The sequence below is a fragment of the Belonocnema kinseyi genome, chromosome 3 (genome assembly GCF_010883055.1).
Source record: "Belonocnema kinseyi isolate 2016_QV_RU_SX_M_011 chromosome 3, B_treatae_v1, whole genome shotgun sequence".
Classification (NCBI taxonomy): domain Eukaryota; kingdom Metazoa; phylum Arthropoda; class Insecta; order Hymenoptera; family Cynipidae; genus Belonocnema; species Belonocnema kinseyi.
The window spans coordinates 10,229,542-10,248,159 of record NC_046659.1 but is presented as its reverse complement, the minus strand read 5'-3'; the positions used below and the strand labels follow the sequence as shown (position 1 = coordinate 10,248,159).

The 18,618-nt window shown below is 37.3% G+C and overlaps 1 protein-coding gene across 2 annotated transcripts in view; it reads right to left on the bottom strand.

Moving 5' to 3' along the window:
* The window catches only part of LOC117170229 (protein AF-10-like), a 688,368-nt gene that overhangs the window by 518,982 nt on the left and 150,768 nt on the right, over positions 1-18,618 (bottom strand). For both annotated transcript variants that reach the window (XM_033356851.1, XM_033356852.1), the window contains exon 3: positions 16,526-16,690. In XM_033356851.1, the coding sequence (XP_033212742.1) occupies positions 16,526-16,690 (165 nt within the window). The remainder of the gene's footprint in view (positions 1-16,525; positions 16,691-18,618) is intronic.

Genomic DNA, 18,618 nt, shown 5'->3' with positions numbered 1-18,618 from the left:
TCATTTTTTGAATTATTTTTATCTTCGTTACCGTTTGGATCATGCCAAAAGGAACAAATGTTGCTGGAATTGTTTCGTTATTTGAGTTATTGTCGGTTTCGTAATCTTTATCTGAATTATTAATGTGTGTTCATGAACATCTGTTTGACCTGTTATTTTTTGTCGAGAGTCTACGTGATCTGTTTTGGCTTGAGTTATTTCTGTTATCTAATGGTTCGCTGTCGTCTGTATCTTGTAACTTCCAAGTTATTAAGGGCACTGATTTGTTGATTGATTTGAGGGCACTGCTTTCGAACTCGACGTCAAAAATTAAAAAAAAAAAAATAGCGGATTAAATATGACGGACGAGTATGTCAACAAATTATATAATCTACTTGAAACGTGTTATCTACGGATTTTTGAGGGCGTTGATTTCAAATCTGATGTCAAAATTTAAAAAAAAAATAATGGTGAATTCAATATAGTGGACGAGTATTTCTAAAATGTATTGAATTTACTCTAAACGTGATACTTAAACGTATTCAAGGGCACTGATTTCAAATCTAAAGTCGTCATTTAAAAAAACACAATGGCGGATCCAATGGTGAAACTCCGCGGTAATCTCGAATGAAAGAAAGTATTTGACCAATTTACTATTTAGTTTCTAACATCAACGTTGCAGCACTTTAACCACAAATTTTTTTTATTCAGTCTAAGGGTAAGCAGAAAAAATAGCCATTTGTAAATAAATAACGGATCTATTACAATATTAAATATCCAAACGAAAAACACATAAAAGAATTAAAATTTTTTTTAACTTTGCGTGTTTGCCAACGGGACAAGATTTCATTAATTAACAAATAATTTACGAAAGGGATACATTAATTATCACTCATTAGAATGGCCTTACTCCTTTGTACAAATTCGAAAGTTCAAAAATCAGAATTTTGGCCACGGAATAGGGACTCTAGGCATACGATGACAAGGGCAATCTTCCAGTTCGTCATTGGCGGTGAAATGTTCTCAGTTAAAGATTTGTCATGTTAGCATCAACTCATAAAAATTTCAAATAGAATTACTTCGAGCTTACTAATACAAATATTGATCATATAATAGCGGTACTTGAGACATGGATTACTGAAGTCATTAGTGACAATACTGTTGCGATTGAATGTTAGACTTATACGATTAGAGACATCTAAAGGATTATTTAATAAACCTCAATTCACCATAAATGAAACTATTAGTTATAGGGTGTCACCTATTCTTTTATCTGTGGCTATAGAAGACCTCATTGAAAAAGTAAATGATATTTTTTACTGACTTTATCTACTTATAGTTTCATGTGAAACAACAAACCATACTCAGAACTCTGATATATTGTTAGAACTGTGTATTGTAGATGATGAGAGAAAGATCATCTCATATTTTCAATCAACTGTTCACTTTGTGGATGGGCATGAACTTATAGCGATTGCATACTCCTAGAAAACAGGTGAATTTGTGCAAACCAACAGAAATACCTATCACGATATTCAGAATGTTGATGACGAGGCCTTTTTCTCAATTTTACGGTCTGCTACTTGGTGGGTCTACGATCTTTAGATGAAAAGCATAGATTTATTGATAATCTTTTGAACGTGGCGATGGATAAACATGCTCTTTTAAGATCTTCTATGATAAGAAGAAGAATTTGTTCGTGGAAGACGGATGATATTAAAATTTTGGTAAGAGAGCTTGATCGCGAAAACAAGATCTGGAAAAGACTAGTGGACCCTTCAACTTGATAGCTCTAAGGTACTGGGAAATATTTTCACGAGGCTATTTGGAGGGGCAAGAGTTGGGTATAATGTCACTAGATTGATGTGCGCAGTAGAGTCTAAGGATTTATGTAGGAAGTTAAAAGATCTTTAGATTTAGTCAGACTCAGGTGCGAGGAATTACCACTGGTGTGTACGGTTTATAACATAAATGATTCATTTTCTTCCATTTGTTTTGATTTTTCATATACTATATCATCAATCTGGTTATCTATTCTCCTTAACTTTGATTTTGGCGATGCTCATTTCTACTGCGGAGACATTTCTCCCCTCACACTTATTGAGAACCAAGAGAGTATTAAAATTGAAATTGAACGTTAAGGTACCTCTAACTTTTGGTGATAATAGGCCTGTGGTTATCTTCTTTTATCTCTCTAAAGCGTTAGAAAAAAGCGTCTAGTCAAATGATAGACTATGTGGAAAAAGAAAATATTGCCCACTGTTACCAATGATTTTGATATGGTCCCGCATATGCTTCTCTTTCCTAAACTGAAAAAAATGGGGTTTCGGCATCTGTGCTGAATTCGATAGCATTGTACTTATTTGCTCTTGATTATTCTCTAATAGGATTGGGGAAAAGATCTATATGGGACAACATTGAGGTAGGAGTTCTGCAGCGGTCAGTGCTTGGGCATCTGCTGTTGATTCTGTACGCATATGCTATTTGATGATGATCTGTAGATGTATATCCAATGTAAGCCGGTTAAAATTAGTGACCTAATTGATGAAGATATTAAGGGTGTTTGTGATTGGTCAAGGACTAATGAGTTTATACTAAATCTAGCTAAGACTCAGGTTATATTTTCAGGCAGTTCTCGATATATCAATAACCTAGACGTTGTTTCTTTGCCACCAGTGCAATTAAATGGAATTGTGGTTCCTTTTGATGGTAGTGCTCGCAATCTGGGAATAATTTTAACCTCTACATTATCGTAAGATAAAGAGGTTGGAAGTATAAAATAAGGAGATTAAAAATCGTAAGAGTGGCGTCCATTGATAACAGATGATATGAAAAATTGTATAAAAGACCGGAATAGTGCTTACAGGACCTGGAGGAAGGTGGGGAATACATCTCTGCGTAATAGATACAAGGAGTTGGGGAACCGTGCTATTGCGTTAAATGGAGAAACAAGAGATATATACGATGCACAAAAATTACAGGGGTCACAGAAAGTCGAAGTCTGTGGAGAGAGCTAAGGGCTCTTGGTTTGGTTAAACCAAAATGTGAGGAATTTCCACTAGTGTGTTCAGTTAATGACATCAATGCTTATTTTCTTATAATTTGTGGTAAGCCTTCATATAATATAACAACCAAATGGCTCTCGGACCTAGGGCTAGGGCCCTACCAGTAATTTTTCCACATATACTTGCTATTTTCAATTTACCGCTTCAGACTTCGCTCTTTCCTCAACAGTGGAATAAAGTTCTTTTCAGAACTATAAATAAAGTAAAAGCCCCAGAAATTCAAATGATAACAGACCTGTAGCGAATGAGCACCATTATTGTGCTTTTCAATTTTAGTTAGGATTTCGATGTGGTTCCCTATATATTTTTACTTCGAAAATTAAAGGATATGGGCTTTTCGGTTACTGTTCTGAAGTATATGTCTATAGTCTACGGACGTTGAAGGGATTAATCTCAATCTCAAGAAGATTAATGCTTTAGTGGTTGCAAGCTCGGAAGCTGGGAGTAATTACGACGAGTACTCTTTCGTGGAATACCTAGATGGTTAATATTAGAAGAGTGCGTACCGCACTGAAGCAATTTCATTTGAATAAAGCGGCTCTAACTCTTGCATTTAGAAGTCAATTGGTATCCTGTCAGTTGGTCCGCCAAACCGAGAGACTGTGGGTCTCGTCAAGACGCAGGGTAACGTTCCGGAAATCGTTTGTTGTATGAGCGATGAAGTTATGAAAATCCTTGCAGCTGGAAGTGGTAGATGGGGAAACCGTTACATGCTTCAAATCGAGAATGTTTGAGTATCTGCTTAATAAATAATGCATAAAATATGATGAGGGTAGGTAGAGGATGGTGAGAGAAATACCGAAAGAGGGTTATCGTGCTCACTAGAATAAATTCAATCCCGACGCAACCGGAACGTGTACGTCGTCCACTTCTGCTCTTCCTATCTTAGAGTGCGGTCTCTGGCCGCAGATGACCTTACGCTGCAGACGGCACAGTTAAGGGTGAAGGTTTCACCTCTGGATACATTTTTAGAGCTACCAACCTTTGTACAATGTTAGTAAGAACAGTCTTAAAGGAAGATATGAAGTGATTCCAGAACAACCTTTTTCTTCTTGCTCGCAATGAACTGAGCCTGATGCTGGCAAGTCGTGATTTTTTTAAGTTGGCTAAGAAATGAAGGTTTCATACCTCCAAGGCTGCCGATTATGAGAACCAGAGGATAGTCTATGTAGCCTAGATACAGCCTGCTCAGCTCGAAAAGAAGAGCCCGCAATTTCGCCCGTTTTTCTTTCTCATTTGCCATAATATTATCGTCCGCTAGTGCCAAAAATCCAGTCACGTAAACTATCTTGGTCTTTAGATCTCGGAGGAAAATATCATGCGTTGTAGCTGTATTGTACCTTCTTTGGGCGTATAGTAAGAAGAGCATTTGATCAACACGATAGAAATGCCGAAGATGTTAATATAACACTTTTAGATCTACCTTGTGCCTCTTTATGTATCAGAAGAGTGCATACATTTAGCATCCACTGACAACATATCCAAGTATTCCTGGCTCTTGTTTGCACTCTCGGCAGTTAGTATCGCTTACAAGTACATTCCTTATACGTCGCTTATACGCTTACAAGTACAATGTCATCTTGACGGCAAAAAGAAATTCCAAAGTCTCCGATCTCAATCCAGTAGATTTGAGAAACCTGTTGAACAGACTCTTCGATAGCTCTTCTCTACGTATAGTACCGTATAATTGATCGTGAAGAGGTTTGTCAGCGTTAGCATGTTCTCTTAGTGGAAGCGAATTTTCTGCTTCCAGTACACGACTTTTGAGCACCTAAGGTGTTAGTGATGCTAGGCCACGTGTACTGTCGCTGATATCAAATGAGAGAGAAAGCTGCTCTGCGGCCCTATCTGCAGCACGGTATAGAAATGCCGCAACATTGGCGACGTCATGTTGATGTACCAGTCACATTAGAGTCTGTGCTTTTTAGAACTGCGATAGCTGCAACGAGGACCGTTCTACGATGAAGAAACTCTAAGCTCCGCAAACCTCTACGCCCTTTTTCTCCAGGGAGGTACATACGAGGTGCGGAAGCTCTAAGATGATGAATTCGATGAATTCTCACCATGCTTCGGTCAAATTGCTTCAAATTATCAACGTTCCATTTTATTGCACAAAGCGTGTAGAGCAGTATAGGAATTACCAGAATATTGGCCGTCTGGATCTTATTCTTCCCAGATAATTCGGAAGCCTACATTTTTCTGAGAATTTTGCGATATCTTTTTTCAAGGGCCGTTTTTAACACACACATCTTGGATTTCCGCTTGCGGTATTCCAAAATATGCATATGTTTCACCATTACCTAGATGTTGAATGGTATTTCCACCTATGAGTTGAAGACCCTGATCTTCACGCCATGATGTATTTTCTAGGCTTCCTTTGTATAGGTTAACGCAGACACAGTTGTCCACTATAGACAAGTATATGTATTATTATTATTATTATTTACAAATTTTACTCGGACGAACTCGGTTTTTTCATCATAGCCACGGACCAAGTTAATAGACTGAGTAAACGAGGATGTTATAAGCTAATTTAATACGATGTTTGAAATCTCTGGCGATTATGTTGAAAGTATAAAATTACGAGCATGGTGTCGTTTGGAATTCGCCTTTCTTTTCATCACCCTATTAGCTTTATTGCCCTATTACCCTATTAGCTTCTGCCAGTCCCCTACGGACTTCTAAATCTTCAAGATGTTTAGTGCATCTAAGGTACATATTACCTGTAGCCGAACTCACAGTAGGATGAATAGATTATTATTACACCATTAAGCCATTTCCCTTTCGGGGTAGGCGTGACTCACTCGGTGGGGAAAGGAGTAATGTGAAGGAGGGATAATAACACGTTCGTTCTGCAACACTGCTCCGACTCAGGTTGCTGATGAATCTCTCTAGCAATCACCCCAAGTGAAGATCCGGACAGTCGTTATGTAAGGTTCCCCACTTGGGTCCATTAGGTCTTTTGTTTCAGGCGTCATTCACTCTACTGACACTCTTTTCATTAAATATTTGCCACCATACATTTCTGTCCTGGCATACTTCTCTAGCTTCTTTTACGTCCATGCATTTTTTCATGCAGGCTCTTGTGTTTCAGTAGCTTCTTATGTCTCTTCTAATTAGGGTCTCATTCACACATTCTAACCATTCTTTCCGCGTTTTACCTCTGGGCATACTGCCATTTACTTTACCTTGATACACTTGTTTCGTTAGTCGTTCGTTTGGCATTATATCAACATGCCCGAACCAGGTTACCCGATTTCTTTTCCATGTGTCTTTTAGCGTCTCTTCTGCCCCACATTCTTTTAGAATTATCTCGTTACTCACTTTGTCCATCTGAGTTTTTTCGCATATTATGCGCACGAATCTTATGTCAATTGCGTTAATTTTACTCTTATCTTTTTCTTGATAAGCCCATGTCTCGCTACCGTATAATACAGTCGGTACAAATATAGAATTATTTATTGCCATTTTAGCTTCATTTGATATATTTTTACTTCTGATAAGGGGTCCTGCTCTTCTAATAACCTTCTTACCTTCGTTTATGCGTCTATCTAATTCCTCATCTATCTTCCCGTATTTAGTAGATATGCTACCAAGGTATGCGAACTTATCAACTTGTTCAATTCTCTCATCATTTAATAAAATATTGCATAGTTTATTATTCAATGAAATATTACCCATAAGTTTTTAAATTGGCGAAAAAGTACTAAAAAACAACAAAACATTGTCAAATAAAGGGGAAGGAAAGCTCAAAAATTGAATAAAAATTTTGAAGTGCCATTTTGTTAACAAAGCAAAAATTTCACCAAAAATTTACGAATTAAAAACGAAAAATGGAAAATCACTAGGTAATTGGAACGTAAAAGATATCAAAAAATTTATTTGTAGAGAGTAGATTTTGATTTGATGTATTTTTTTGAGATGGCATACATGTTAATGATTTGATTTATACACAACTGGCGAAGACAAAAAAATGACACAAACACATAAATTTACAAAAAATAGACAAAACAGAAAAAAAACTTAATTTCAGAAAATGGACCCACGACTTACACTTAAGTGTAAAGACTGCCGTGCCGAACTAGTCGGCAGGGAAACACTCTCACATGGATGCAGAAAGTGGTGGGAGCTAGGCCAACCATCCGTCTCTGGAACACAAGAAGAAAGAGAGAAAAGGAGAGAAGAAAAGGAAAAGAGAAAGAAAGAAGAGGTAGAAAGAAGAATGAAGGAGGAAATTTAAAAAAACAGAGATAAGGAGTTAAGAAAAATAGCGAGAGGAGATAGGGAGGAAGGAAGAGATGTGGGTAATGCACAGGCAAGAATTGTGCAGAAAAAGCACAACTTAAAGGTGGAGAAATTGGTAGCGACAGAAAGATTAAAAAGAGGCCTACTATAAAGAAACGACTGGGAAGGGATGTTAAAATGGAGATAGGAGGAAGAGAAAAAGAAAAGAAAGGAAATAGAGAAGAGAGAATTTGAAAAGAAAATGAAGAAACAGGAGGACTGGAGAAATAAAAAAAAACAATTAAAGATTGATTGAAATATGACTATAAGAGGCCAAGTTTGATTTTTACTTAAAAATAAAAGTCGATTTTAGAGATAAGTTAATTTTCAAGAAAGAAGAATCACGGAAAATCAAAATCTTAAAAGGATATTCCTAGGAATGGATAACACAGACAAATTTTTAAAAATATATTAAGATAAGAAATTTGGAAAAAATATATTCCAAATAAAACTCTAGAGTTTACATGTTTTTGAAATAAAATGAGAAAACACATATCAAGAAGAGAATAAAATTTTTTTTTTTATTTTTTTTTAAAAAGTAGGATGTGTTAAATTATTTTTCAGCTAATACGAAGATGATGGAAGAAATAAAGACGTGGCAGTGCAGTCATTGCGAGAGGATGGTTCCAGTAAAACTCTACATTTTTCAGGGTACATACTGTGGACAGATGTCGAACAAGACAAAAAACCACCACACTGTTCCTGATTCGACAAGGACCAAATACATAAAAGGAGGCTGGGCAGCGGCAAATCAAGAGTTCAAGGAAATTATAAGGATTTCTCTAAAGAAGGAGGAATGGACAGAACTTAAACGCAGACAAACAACACAAAAATTACAAGACAAGAAAAACAATGAAGGAGATGACCATTATATTCAGCTGGATCCGACAGAGAAAGAATCTTGCCCGACACTCAACGACGAAATCGAGAAAACTGAAGAATTGCTGACAAAATAAACGTCCCAAACAGAGAGGGGGGGGGGAGTGGAGGTTGTAACAAAGTTACAAGCACCCCGCTATCGTACGGCCCTGCGGGCCCATAATTAGGATTGAGGAACGATACCCCTTCGCAACCCCTTGGTTTCCTGACGCCACCAACCCACCAAGACGCCATGCGACTCTCCAGAATCTCAGCCCCCTCGCTGAATAACTAACTACTCCGGATTCAACCCCATCACTCGCCTGCTTTTGGCTTCGCCACCCGGTTCGGCTATGTGAGATTTTACGACTCTTGGTGTCAACCGACTGTAAGTTTGATTCAAATAAACCTTATTTTTTATTTACATTCTTACCAATCACTGACTTCACCCATTATTCTCGACTTCCAAATCCTAATCCTTCCTTTAATTTGCGAGATCCCTCACAGCATCTAGTTAGTAACACCCCAATATAAGATGTAATCTTCGTTTTCTAAGACGAGCATTGGAATGTATCTATTGAAATGCATCCATTCTGTTAAGAGTCCTAAGTTTAGGGCAAGTTGTTGATGTATAATGCCTGCTACATGATTATTTCTGTGCGACTATTCTCCCTGAGCCATTAGGCAACAGCGTCGAATAATGTGCTCGACGGGTTCTTTGGTATCTCCACATAATCAGCACCGGTCAAACACGTTTAGATGTAATAGGTGTTTGCGATAATTTTTGGTGCTGACAACCTTGTCCTGTATCGCAATGACAAATCCTCTTGTTTCTGGACACAGAACACCCTTTCTCAGCCAAATATTGGGTGCCTCGATATTGACTTCATGTTGATCTAATGTTTTGGGATGCTCGCCGTGGATAGGTTTTTGTCTCCATTGTATTTCTAATTCCTCTATGGTTTCTGCCCTGATATGCAAGGCCTCCTCTAAGGACAAATTCAAGGGCGTATAGTCAAGACCCGCTTCACAGATGGTGCTGTAAAGCGCAATATCTCATTTGCTTTTAAAATGGTCTCGCAAATGTATAATTTGTCAATTACACAGTTTTTTAACATCTACAACGCCCTTAGACCCTATATATTATTGTATAACTACCCTTTCAATCGCTGAACTAATTTGGTGCATTCGGTGTTTCTCCTACGTAGAGGATTCTGTTTAACCTTTCAAGATCGATGTTAGACCATTTGATGAGCCCGAAGGAGTACTTGAGGACAGGGATGGCATAGGTATTCGTTGCCCTGGTTTTGTTTGCAGAGTTGAGACAACTCTTCATAATATTTATATGACTGGCCTGCAGCCACTGGCTCGCTGTCATTTTCGAACTCGTTTTATAACTCTGCGATCCCTGATTCCCCTCTGGTTAAATGTACTGTTCTGCATTTATTTATTCCGAACTCACTATGCATATCATTGGAAAAATGCTTTGTGACATCGATCAGTTTCTGGTCTGAACTAGCATATAACTTCAGATCATCTATGTAAGGAAGTTGGATCACTTGGTGACCAATCTCATTATCATCTAGTCTGAACCCATGATACATGCTGTTTAGTGTTTTGCTAAATGGGTTCAAAGCTAAACAGTCCATGATGCGCGGGTAGTTGTGGTAAAGTTTTAAGACTTCAAGCAAATAATCACGCGGCACGGAAAGAATTTATTGCTTGTATCCAATGTATACCATATACAGATTCCTTTGAGGTTTACGAGCTTGAGCCATGGCAACAGCGTCTATAGTGACTAGATCTTTAGTCTCTCGCGAGTTTTTAAAACATCTTTTTTGTTCTGCTGTAAGGATGTCATTCTTGTCGCAATGAGAATATACCTTATCTGCTGACAGCCTATCTTTCGATATTCAGATGGATTTTGAGCATGTGGTTTTTTGAGGCAACATATACGTAGTACCCTGGAGCATAAAGCCAGGTATCAGATCTGAGCGTTCGATGATCTTATTAAAACTCCTCTCCAACGCATGATACACACTCGTCAGGTACTTGAACTAAAAGTTGTGCACCATGGCCGGAAAGGTAGCATTCCACTTGCTCTTTTAAGACCGCTGAAACATCTAAATCTGTGATGTTTGTCAGCTCCACTTCAGAGCTATTGCTTGACCCTGATTTTTCCCATTTGAACTACGCAGTGTCCCAATTGTATTTGTTCATTTTCCCCAAACGTCCAACCTGTAGTTAGTCATATCTTCCAAGAGAGGGACGTCGGTGCCTTGCTGGTTATTTTTCTTTACACTCAGTTCACGATAGAACCTGATTTCATCTGTCTGAAAGTTTCGATTTTGATGCCTTCGTGCCTTGATGTACCGAGGGTTGATGATTTTAGTACATTGATTTATTAGCTTTCTGGTTCTATTTCCTTTTTCATAATCAGGTAATCAACTCAATTTGCACCTTACTTTGCCGCCATCCATATCCAACCTGATCTTCCATGGTGGATCTCGAGCCCTTCCTAGGAAAAAAACTGAATTTGTAGGCCTAGTTATGCGGCCTAACGTTCTACTGGCACAGTATAGAAGAGTTAGCATCTCTAACGCAGTATGTGTTATGTTCAAATGCATAGATGAAACCTTGCTGTTGAGGTGTTCTATTAGTGCACGCAGATCATTTGTGATGCTCATCTTTAGCATAGAATGCCTTTGTGTTGGTTCTACATATCTGAACTCTAGTAAAGCATAACCAACATTCCTTTCAAGGTGCTGTAGTTTTTCTCGGATTTCGCTGTCTACATCATGGCTAATAATATAAGGATGTGGTTCTAGTGGAAGCGGAACTTGATGTTCATTATCCCGAGCACCTATGCTTACAGCTTTAATCAGGTTTTAGTTGTCCACATCTTCCGAGGGGAGTTCATCAATAGAAAGCTGCTGTTTAACTTCCATTTTGATGTTCTTTATATTAGCGATAAGATCTCTTGGTGCGACTTTTTTATATCCGGATACTTTGCAGCAAACTTCGTCTTTAAATGTTATCCTTTTTTCAATTTTGTTTTAAACTGCACACTTTCGTAATAGAGACGGACCATTTCCTCTTTCATTGTGGTATTCCACTTGATGCTCTCCCACGGTATTTCTGTCGAGATGGTTAGCTACAAATAGTTAACGCTAAACAAAGCATCTTCAGCAGTCACAGTTGATGTTTCACTGCTTAACGTTTGTCGCAAATGTTTTTGCTGGCCAGCTGTTTGAATAGTAAGATCTGCCTGACCGTCTCACAGCTGACCATCACCACCGTCCTGCATGTTGTGGCCCCAGCGACAGCTCCAGATGTACCCCGACGATCCTCAAGAAGCGACAAGCGTTTCAAAATATTAAAAATACTTTCCATTATTGTTTATGGGTTTTGATGTTCTTCTTATTCCCCCTCCTCTTCGCTAACTGCGTGTCTGACATGAGAAACCTTGTCAATTGGCAGTGCAAACGCCAACATAGCCGTCAAAGTCATGAGAGGAAAGTTCAAACCCTACCGCAACACCAACGAGAGATTATTATCATTATTATTATGCCCTATTCATTGGACTTCCAAACATTATCACACAAGTAAATTCTAACGAATTTAATGAAGGTTTATCTAACTGTCTGAACATGTTATCTTTTGTTTGACTATATTCCTGATACACCACACTCACCCGGGTAGCCGGGAATTACCCGGCTACTCGGGTGCCCGGGTACCCGAATTTAGGTGATTACCCGGATACTCGAGTAATAATCTGCTCCCGAGTACCCGTCTGAGTACTCGGGTTACCGAGTATTAGCGAGGTCAGAGACCTAGAAAAAGTACCAAACATTTTTTTAAAATTGTTTTAGAGACAGATTTTGGTTTCTTTTACTTTTTCCCCACTATGGCGCCAGCACAAGGCAGATTACATTAGGGATACGAAAGAAAAAGATAAAAACCTATATTATTTTTTTGAATCACACTTTATTAAAAAAAATTAACCATTCTTTAATAACGCGCGTTTTCTATTTTTCAAATTCAAATACTCTTAACTTTCTCACATTTTTTCGTCAAATCCTAAAATACGTATCGTCTTATTACCATTTAAAAATAACAAATTTACGTGGCAAATGATTCTTTGACTTGAGCATGCACTGTCCATTTGATTTGAGTTGAAAACAATTTCAATCACAATAGTACTATCGATTTATTATTTTCGTTGATTTGCTTCTTGCTTTGCTTCTTTTCTGATTTAAACGCGCCCATTTTCTGATTACACATTCAGAGAAACCAGGATTTCACGTGAAAATTGGGTGATTTTTCTAACATGATCTTTAAGTGAAATACCCAAATAGAGTTCGAATGGAGTGCAGCCGGTGCTAACATTTTTTTTACGACATTTAACTGATCTTTGATTTTTTTCGAAATAATTCGCCCAACTAATGTGTTTTGTGGAACAATACTTCAAAGATTCTTTAAAGATAACTTTCTATGTTTTTAACGACTGCCTCTACCAACGAATTCTCGAAAATTACCTTGTGTAATTTGTACTGACATCTTAAACTAAATAAGAACTCTTAGGCCAACTACCTGATTCATATTTTGTGATAAATAGTGCCATATTATGATTTATTGCTCTATTATTACTATATACCTGAAATTTTAAACTATAAAAAAAGCTTCTCAATGACAGTGTTATTACATGGGTGAAAAAATCTAACCTATGTATTCCTAAAATGGGATGCATAGTTTTTAAAGTACTTCTTCATGCTTGGTACAAATCTGACCTCCATTCTCAGCCTGCACTACAGGCTTTATGCCACTAAAGTTAACAATGTTTATGAACGTAAATATAAAAAATTTTAAACTTATCAAAATCAATTTATTGTTGTTTAGTTCAAGTAAAAATAATGTGATACATAATTTTAAATGGTAATGACTTATTAGAACGCAACACTGATAATTTTAATGAAATAAACTATAATTTATATTCGACAAAAATTATAAATTTAATGTAAACGCTCGGTCCACCAATTTTCTTTCATTAATTACTTTTACTTGACGTCAGGCAATGCTAAAAGAAATGTATCCCAATATCCTTGTCGGAAGACTTGCGTTTTGTGTGCCCACGAAATCTAAAATGTATGCGGAAAAAATCGGGAAAAATTCTAACATTCTTCTTAACGTTCTTAACGTTCGGTTCTCAAATTTTCTTTAATAATTACTTTGAATTGATATCCAACAACGCAAGAAAAAGTTGAATCGGAATATTCTAGTCGGAAGAATGCGTTTTATCCACCCATGTACGCTAAAATTTACAGACAAATTAGGAAAAAATTCGAACTTTTCTCTAAACGTCCGATTTTCCAATTTGCTTTCACTCCTTACTGGTATTTGATGTCAAGTAACAGGAAAAAAAGATTCATGCCAATATCCTCATGGAATATCTGCGTAAATAAACGCAGTCTTCCGACATGGCTATTGAGATACAACTTGTCCTTGTATTATCCTACATCCAGTAAAAATTGGATTCGTTTCCAAATTTTCGTACACATATCACAGTGCATGGGTGTGTAAAATTCAGTCTTTCGATAATAATACTGGGATGATTCTTCTTTTGGTGGTGTCTGGCACAAAATGTATGTAATTACTAAAAGAAAATCCGAAATCCGAGCCTGTAGTGGACATATAGAATTTTTGTCGAATGTCAAATACAGCTTATTTAATTAAAATAGTAAATGTAGCATTAAAATTAAGTTATTACTATCTAAAATCATTTATTACATTATTAAACAAAAAATGATATTCATCTTTATAAATGCTAAGAACTTCAGTTAAATACAGGTTTTTTAAGTTAACATTTTCTTTTGAAAAATCACAAACCAAGCCCGATATTATTTTATAATCGAAATACAAAATAAATACATCTCCGTAAATTCACTAAGTTTTATATATCGAGGCGTCCTAACAATAGGATGCCAACGCATGCGATCGACTAGATGATACTTAACCAAAAATATAAACAATAAAAAGATAACTAAGAAGATTCTTCTGCATGCGAGAAGTGGCATGGCACCTTCATGCTTTGCTCGCCCGAGATAAAACTTTCATTATTTGATGGAGCGAGCGAGCATCTTAAAGTTTTGGCCAAGTTCTAGCTTCATCTTGCTCGATGCTGCGAGCAAGACTTCCTAACGCTAACTTCATGGTTATTTCTTTATTGTTTATATTTTTGGTTAAGTACCGTCAAGTCGTCTCGCGTGCGTTGGCATCCTACCGTTAGGACGCCTCAATATTTATTAGATTTTTTTTACGTTGGGGCAATGTAATGTGAAAATGGTTTGCTTGGATTTTCTTAGTTTATCAGTCGATTATCAGGGAGTTTGTTTAGTTTCTTCAAAAAGTATTTAATTTATAGTAATGAATCGAAGATGCGTAAATAGCATTCGCATCTTGCGCGCACAACTTGATACCATGACATTACTGAGTAGCCAAAACTTACTTGAGTAAAAGGAGGGTACCGAAACTGGCCCATCGCCCACCACCCTTGACATAGGTACTAAAAGGTTTATTTCCATAAGCTGATGAAAGTAATTATAACGTTGACCATGTTAAATGTAGATTTCTATAAGTTTTCGGCTTAGATGTGCCATTACGTTTAAACTTTAGATGATGTTCGCTCGTCATCCAAGAGTTCTGCGACAAGACATATATTATTTAAGGTATTTTTTTGGAAAAAAGTAAATAAAATACAAGTAAATAAACTCCTGTAGGTTTACGAGAGACCAACACGGATCACTGCGGCACTACTGCATTGTTCCTCGCCCCCCGCTTCACCGTTCGCTGTACAAAAGTGCAAAAGTTTCAATGCGCCGCTCAGGCATGACCGTGCAACTCGAGGCATCCACGCAGGTCGAACTTTTGGGTGAGAGATCCTTCCAAAAATATCTTAAGCCGGCTGCTGGAAGTTTAATTATTTCTTTGAACCTTTCATACCCAAGAAATCATACGAGGGTTATTATATGGGCACATCAGATTAATGTTTTACTCACGTTTTTAAAGTGACAGTAATGACCAATAACACAGGCTAACATGGTTTTGTTGTTGGAAAGTGGAGGCTCGCTTCCGAAGTAATTTTTTATGTAGAATCCGAATCTGTTGTCAGAATTGGCCCATCACGTCAGGATTTTAAGATATTTGAGGTTATGTACCCAACAAACGGCGTTTCTTCTACTTTTAAGGTTATGTACAGAAGAAACAAAATGTTTTGAAATTTTGTCTTTAGTTGTATCATATAGTACTGCTCTTTCTCTTTAATTTAAGAGACGCAGAGTTTAATTACCATTTTTCTTTACCAAGTTACGCCAATTTGAAATTACGAGATGTCCCATTATGTATTGAGCATTTGCTTTAAATACTTTGAGGCAGACATTTTCTACTGGGTTTTTTCTCTTGAAAATGTGTACTTGCGGGTGTTCGGGTTTGTTAAAATCCCAAAAAATGTTGTGTCTTCTGTACACGACCTCAAAAGTAGCCAAAAACGCCATTTTTGGGTACACAACCTCAAATATCTTAAAATCGTGACGTGATGGGCCAATTCTGACCCATGATTCAGGTTCTACGTAAAAAAGTACTTCGAAATGACCCTCCACTTTCCAAAAACTGACATGACCCCATTATTTGCAGGCCTGTGTAATGATAGATGCATTTATTCTATTTCGGGAAAGATAACGGAGTTAGTTAGTATAGCCCAAAAGCTCCTATAGATTTGTTAAAGATTTCACTCATCTCGCGTTACTGTGCTGACCTAGGGTGTAGTCGGTACAGAGACGTGGACTTTTTTATGTTGACACTCAGGACTGCATATATAGTCTCTGAACCCGGCATAGCACATGCTCAGAGAGTCGCAATGAAAACAACTTCTGATAAGGCAGTTAAGCGTGAAGCCAGAAAAAGAACGGGCGGTACAGTAACACGACATGTGTGTATATTACTTTTAATCTTAGCGTAAGTTTTGACCTTAAATGACAGAAAACAGTAGGAAGGCTAAATTCTACAAATTGGTTTCCATTATATAAGTGTATCTACTGAACACGAGCTTTACTTTGGTTCCAGCCTCATTAGTGGGGGACGAGGGGCCAAATGCTTATAACTTCTCGATACCCTCCTTTCCTCTATTAGTTACTTGGTTTGTCTTTTCAGGGTATATCTGTTTGTGATATACGTTATTGGCGCAGTTGTGTTTATTTATTAGCGCTCATCGGTTCCTTGAAATTTAGTTTGCTTATTCAAATAATTGTATATATTTGGCCATTTTCATTAATTTTAATACTAACCTTATTAAACCTTTCAGAAGGTATGAGTTGTAATATAATAGGCTCCATAGTAGTGACGTTTCCAAACCGAACCTCTGGGATGTACAAAGCACAGACTACATGGGCCCAGCCCGCTTGATCTGTTCTCTTAAGAGCACCATCTCGACTTGGACATAACTCACAGCGCTGTTACAAAATTATATAAACAATGAATCAAATTTATATATTACAATAGACTCTACGACACTTCCCACTGCGACACTTCTAGTTTTCCGATTTCTCCTTCGTTCGCTTGCCCTCACTCCTGGCCTCATCTCACGCACACGCATACACGGCCGGCTACGCTTACTGCGCCGAACGCGGCTAAGCGCAGGAGAGAGGGTTATCTGACACTTCCGGTTCGCTTCCCCTACAGACCCGAAAACGAGAAGTGTCGTAGAGTCTACTGTAGTTTTAAGAATGTATTATTAAACCCCGAGCTTAGAAAAATGTATTTTATAAATGTGTAAGTAAGGGAGACGAATTACGCTGATTACGTCAGACCACCTGTTTGGTAAGGCCTGATTAATTATTTAATGTGAGAACGCTGTCACTTAAAAAACCTCCGGGTAGGGTGTCAAAAAAACATGTGTAACTTTCAATTGTATCAAAAATGTTTTCACCCCTAAAAAATATTTGTTATTTATTGAGGAATAAGCCCTGAATTCTATGAAACAAAGAAAAAATTTTGAAAACACTATCGACCTAACAAAACGAAAGTTTATAATTTCATGACAGTTAACGGTTATATCTCAAAACTTTTTTTTCATAAAATTAAGGGTCTATTTCTCAATGAATAAAAAATACCTTGTACGGTGAAAGAAACCTTTAGCCTTTAATTTGTATTTAAAAAGAATTTAAAACTAAGAAACCTCACTTTAAGACCTAAAAAGGTAGTTATACTACCGTTTGCAAAAATCACTTCTTTTAGGCACCCTACATAAGGGGGTTTGTATTATGTGCAATAATGCAAGTCAAATCACGTACAGTTTAATTATAAGATTTTTATTAGAACAAAGGAGTAAGCGATATGATACAACAGAAAGAAATGATAAGCACGATAACAGAGAGAAACTTGGAGTAAACAGGCCCAGAGAAAGCACAACTATTAGTAGAGTGGCGCCTCTGCGACTTAATTCAAGGAGGTATATCCATAGATGTCCATCTAGAATAGACATTAACGTATTGAACAATTGGCGCGTTTTCATAATTAATTTGTATCTCTGACGTCATGGATACCGACCATGAGGAAACGCGATGTATACCTGCGCAATTTGTTGAGTGATATTGACGAAAGGAACGATTCGAAACATACTCTGACTGTTGGAGCGAATGAAAGTTCTGTCTTCTAACAGCTTAGTCTAGCCTTAATGTAGCGACCAAAAAATATCAGTGTGTTTTCCGCAAGCGGTAATAGAAGCTTAAAGTTAATTGTTAAATTTTTTACTAAATTTGGCCCGGTAGAGACTTCTGTTTTTTTAGGTCAGCTTCAAATTAAGGTGGGCCATTACCTATACATTCTCAATTCTCACTAACAATTGCCTTTTTACATTGTAAGCACCGTTTTTTCTCTTCCAGCCAAATTATTCAAATACTAGCATGAAGAAAACTTTCAAGTAGTTGTTACCTTCGTAATGTCGTATCTGTTCCTTGGTTGTGTAATTATTAACTAGGTGTAAATGTTTTCGTTAGGTTATGTTGATGATATTCGCCGATAATGGATATCGTGAATAATTTTGGACATAATAAACTGTAATTAACTCGCGATCTTCATCTTATTAAAATCCGCATAGCAATTTATAATTTTTTTCACAAATTATTAAATGTACTGTACTACGTCAGGGTCATCAATTTGCTCGGGCGTGCTGGATATAACGAAGCCTACACCGACACAAATGGTACCAGTTGAGCCTGATAAATTAGAAAGCAATAGAAAATGGGTGCATAACTCCCCTCGTGTGCCTGTTGAGAATTTTAAGGATGGCTCAGATTTTTCACCGTTGGGGAAAATAGCAAGACAAAAGTCAAGTGAACATAGTTAACAGGTGCATTGAAGTCGCATGACAACGAAGCAG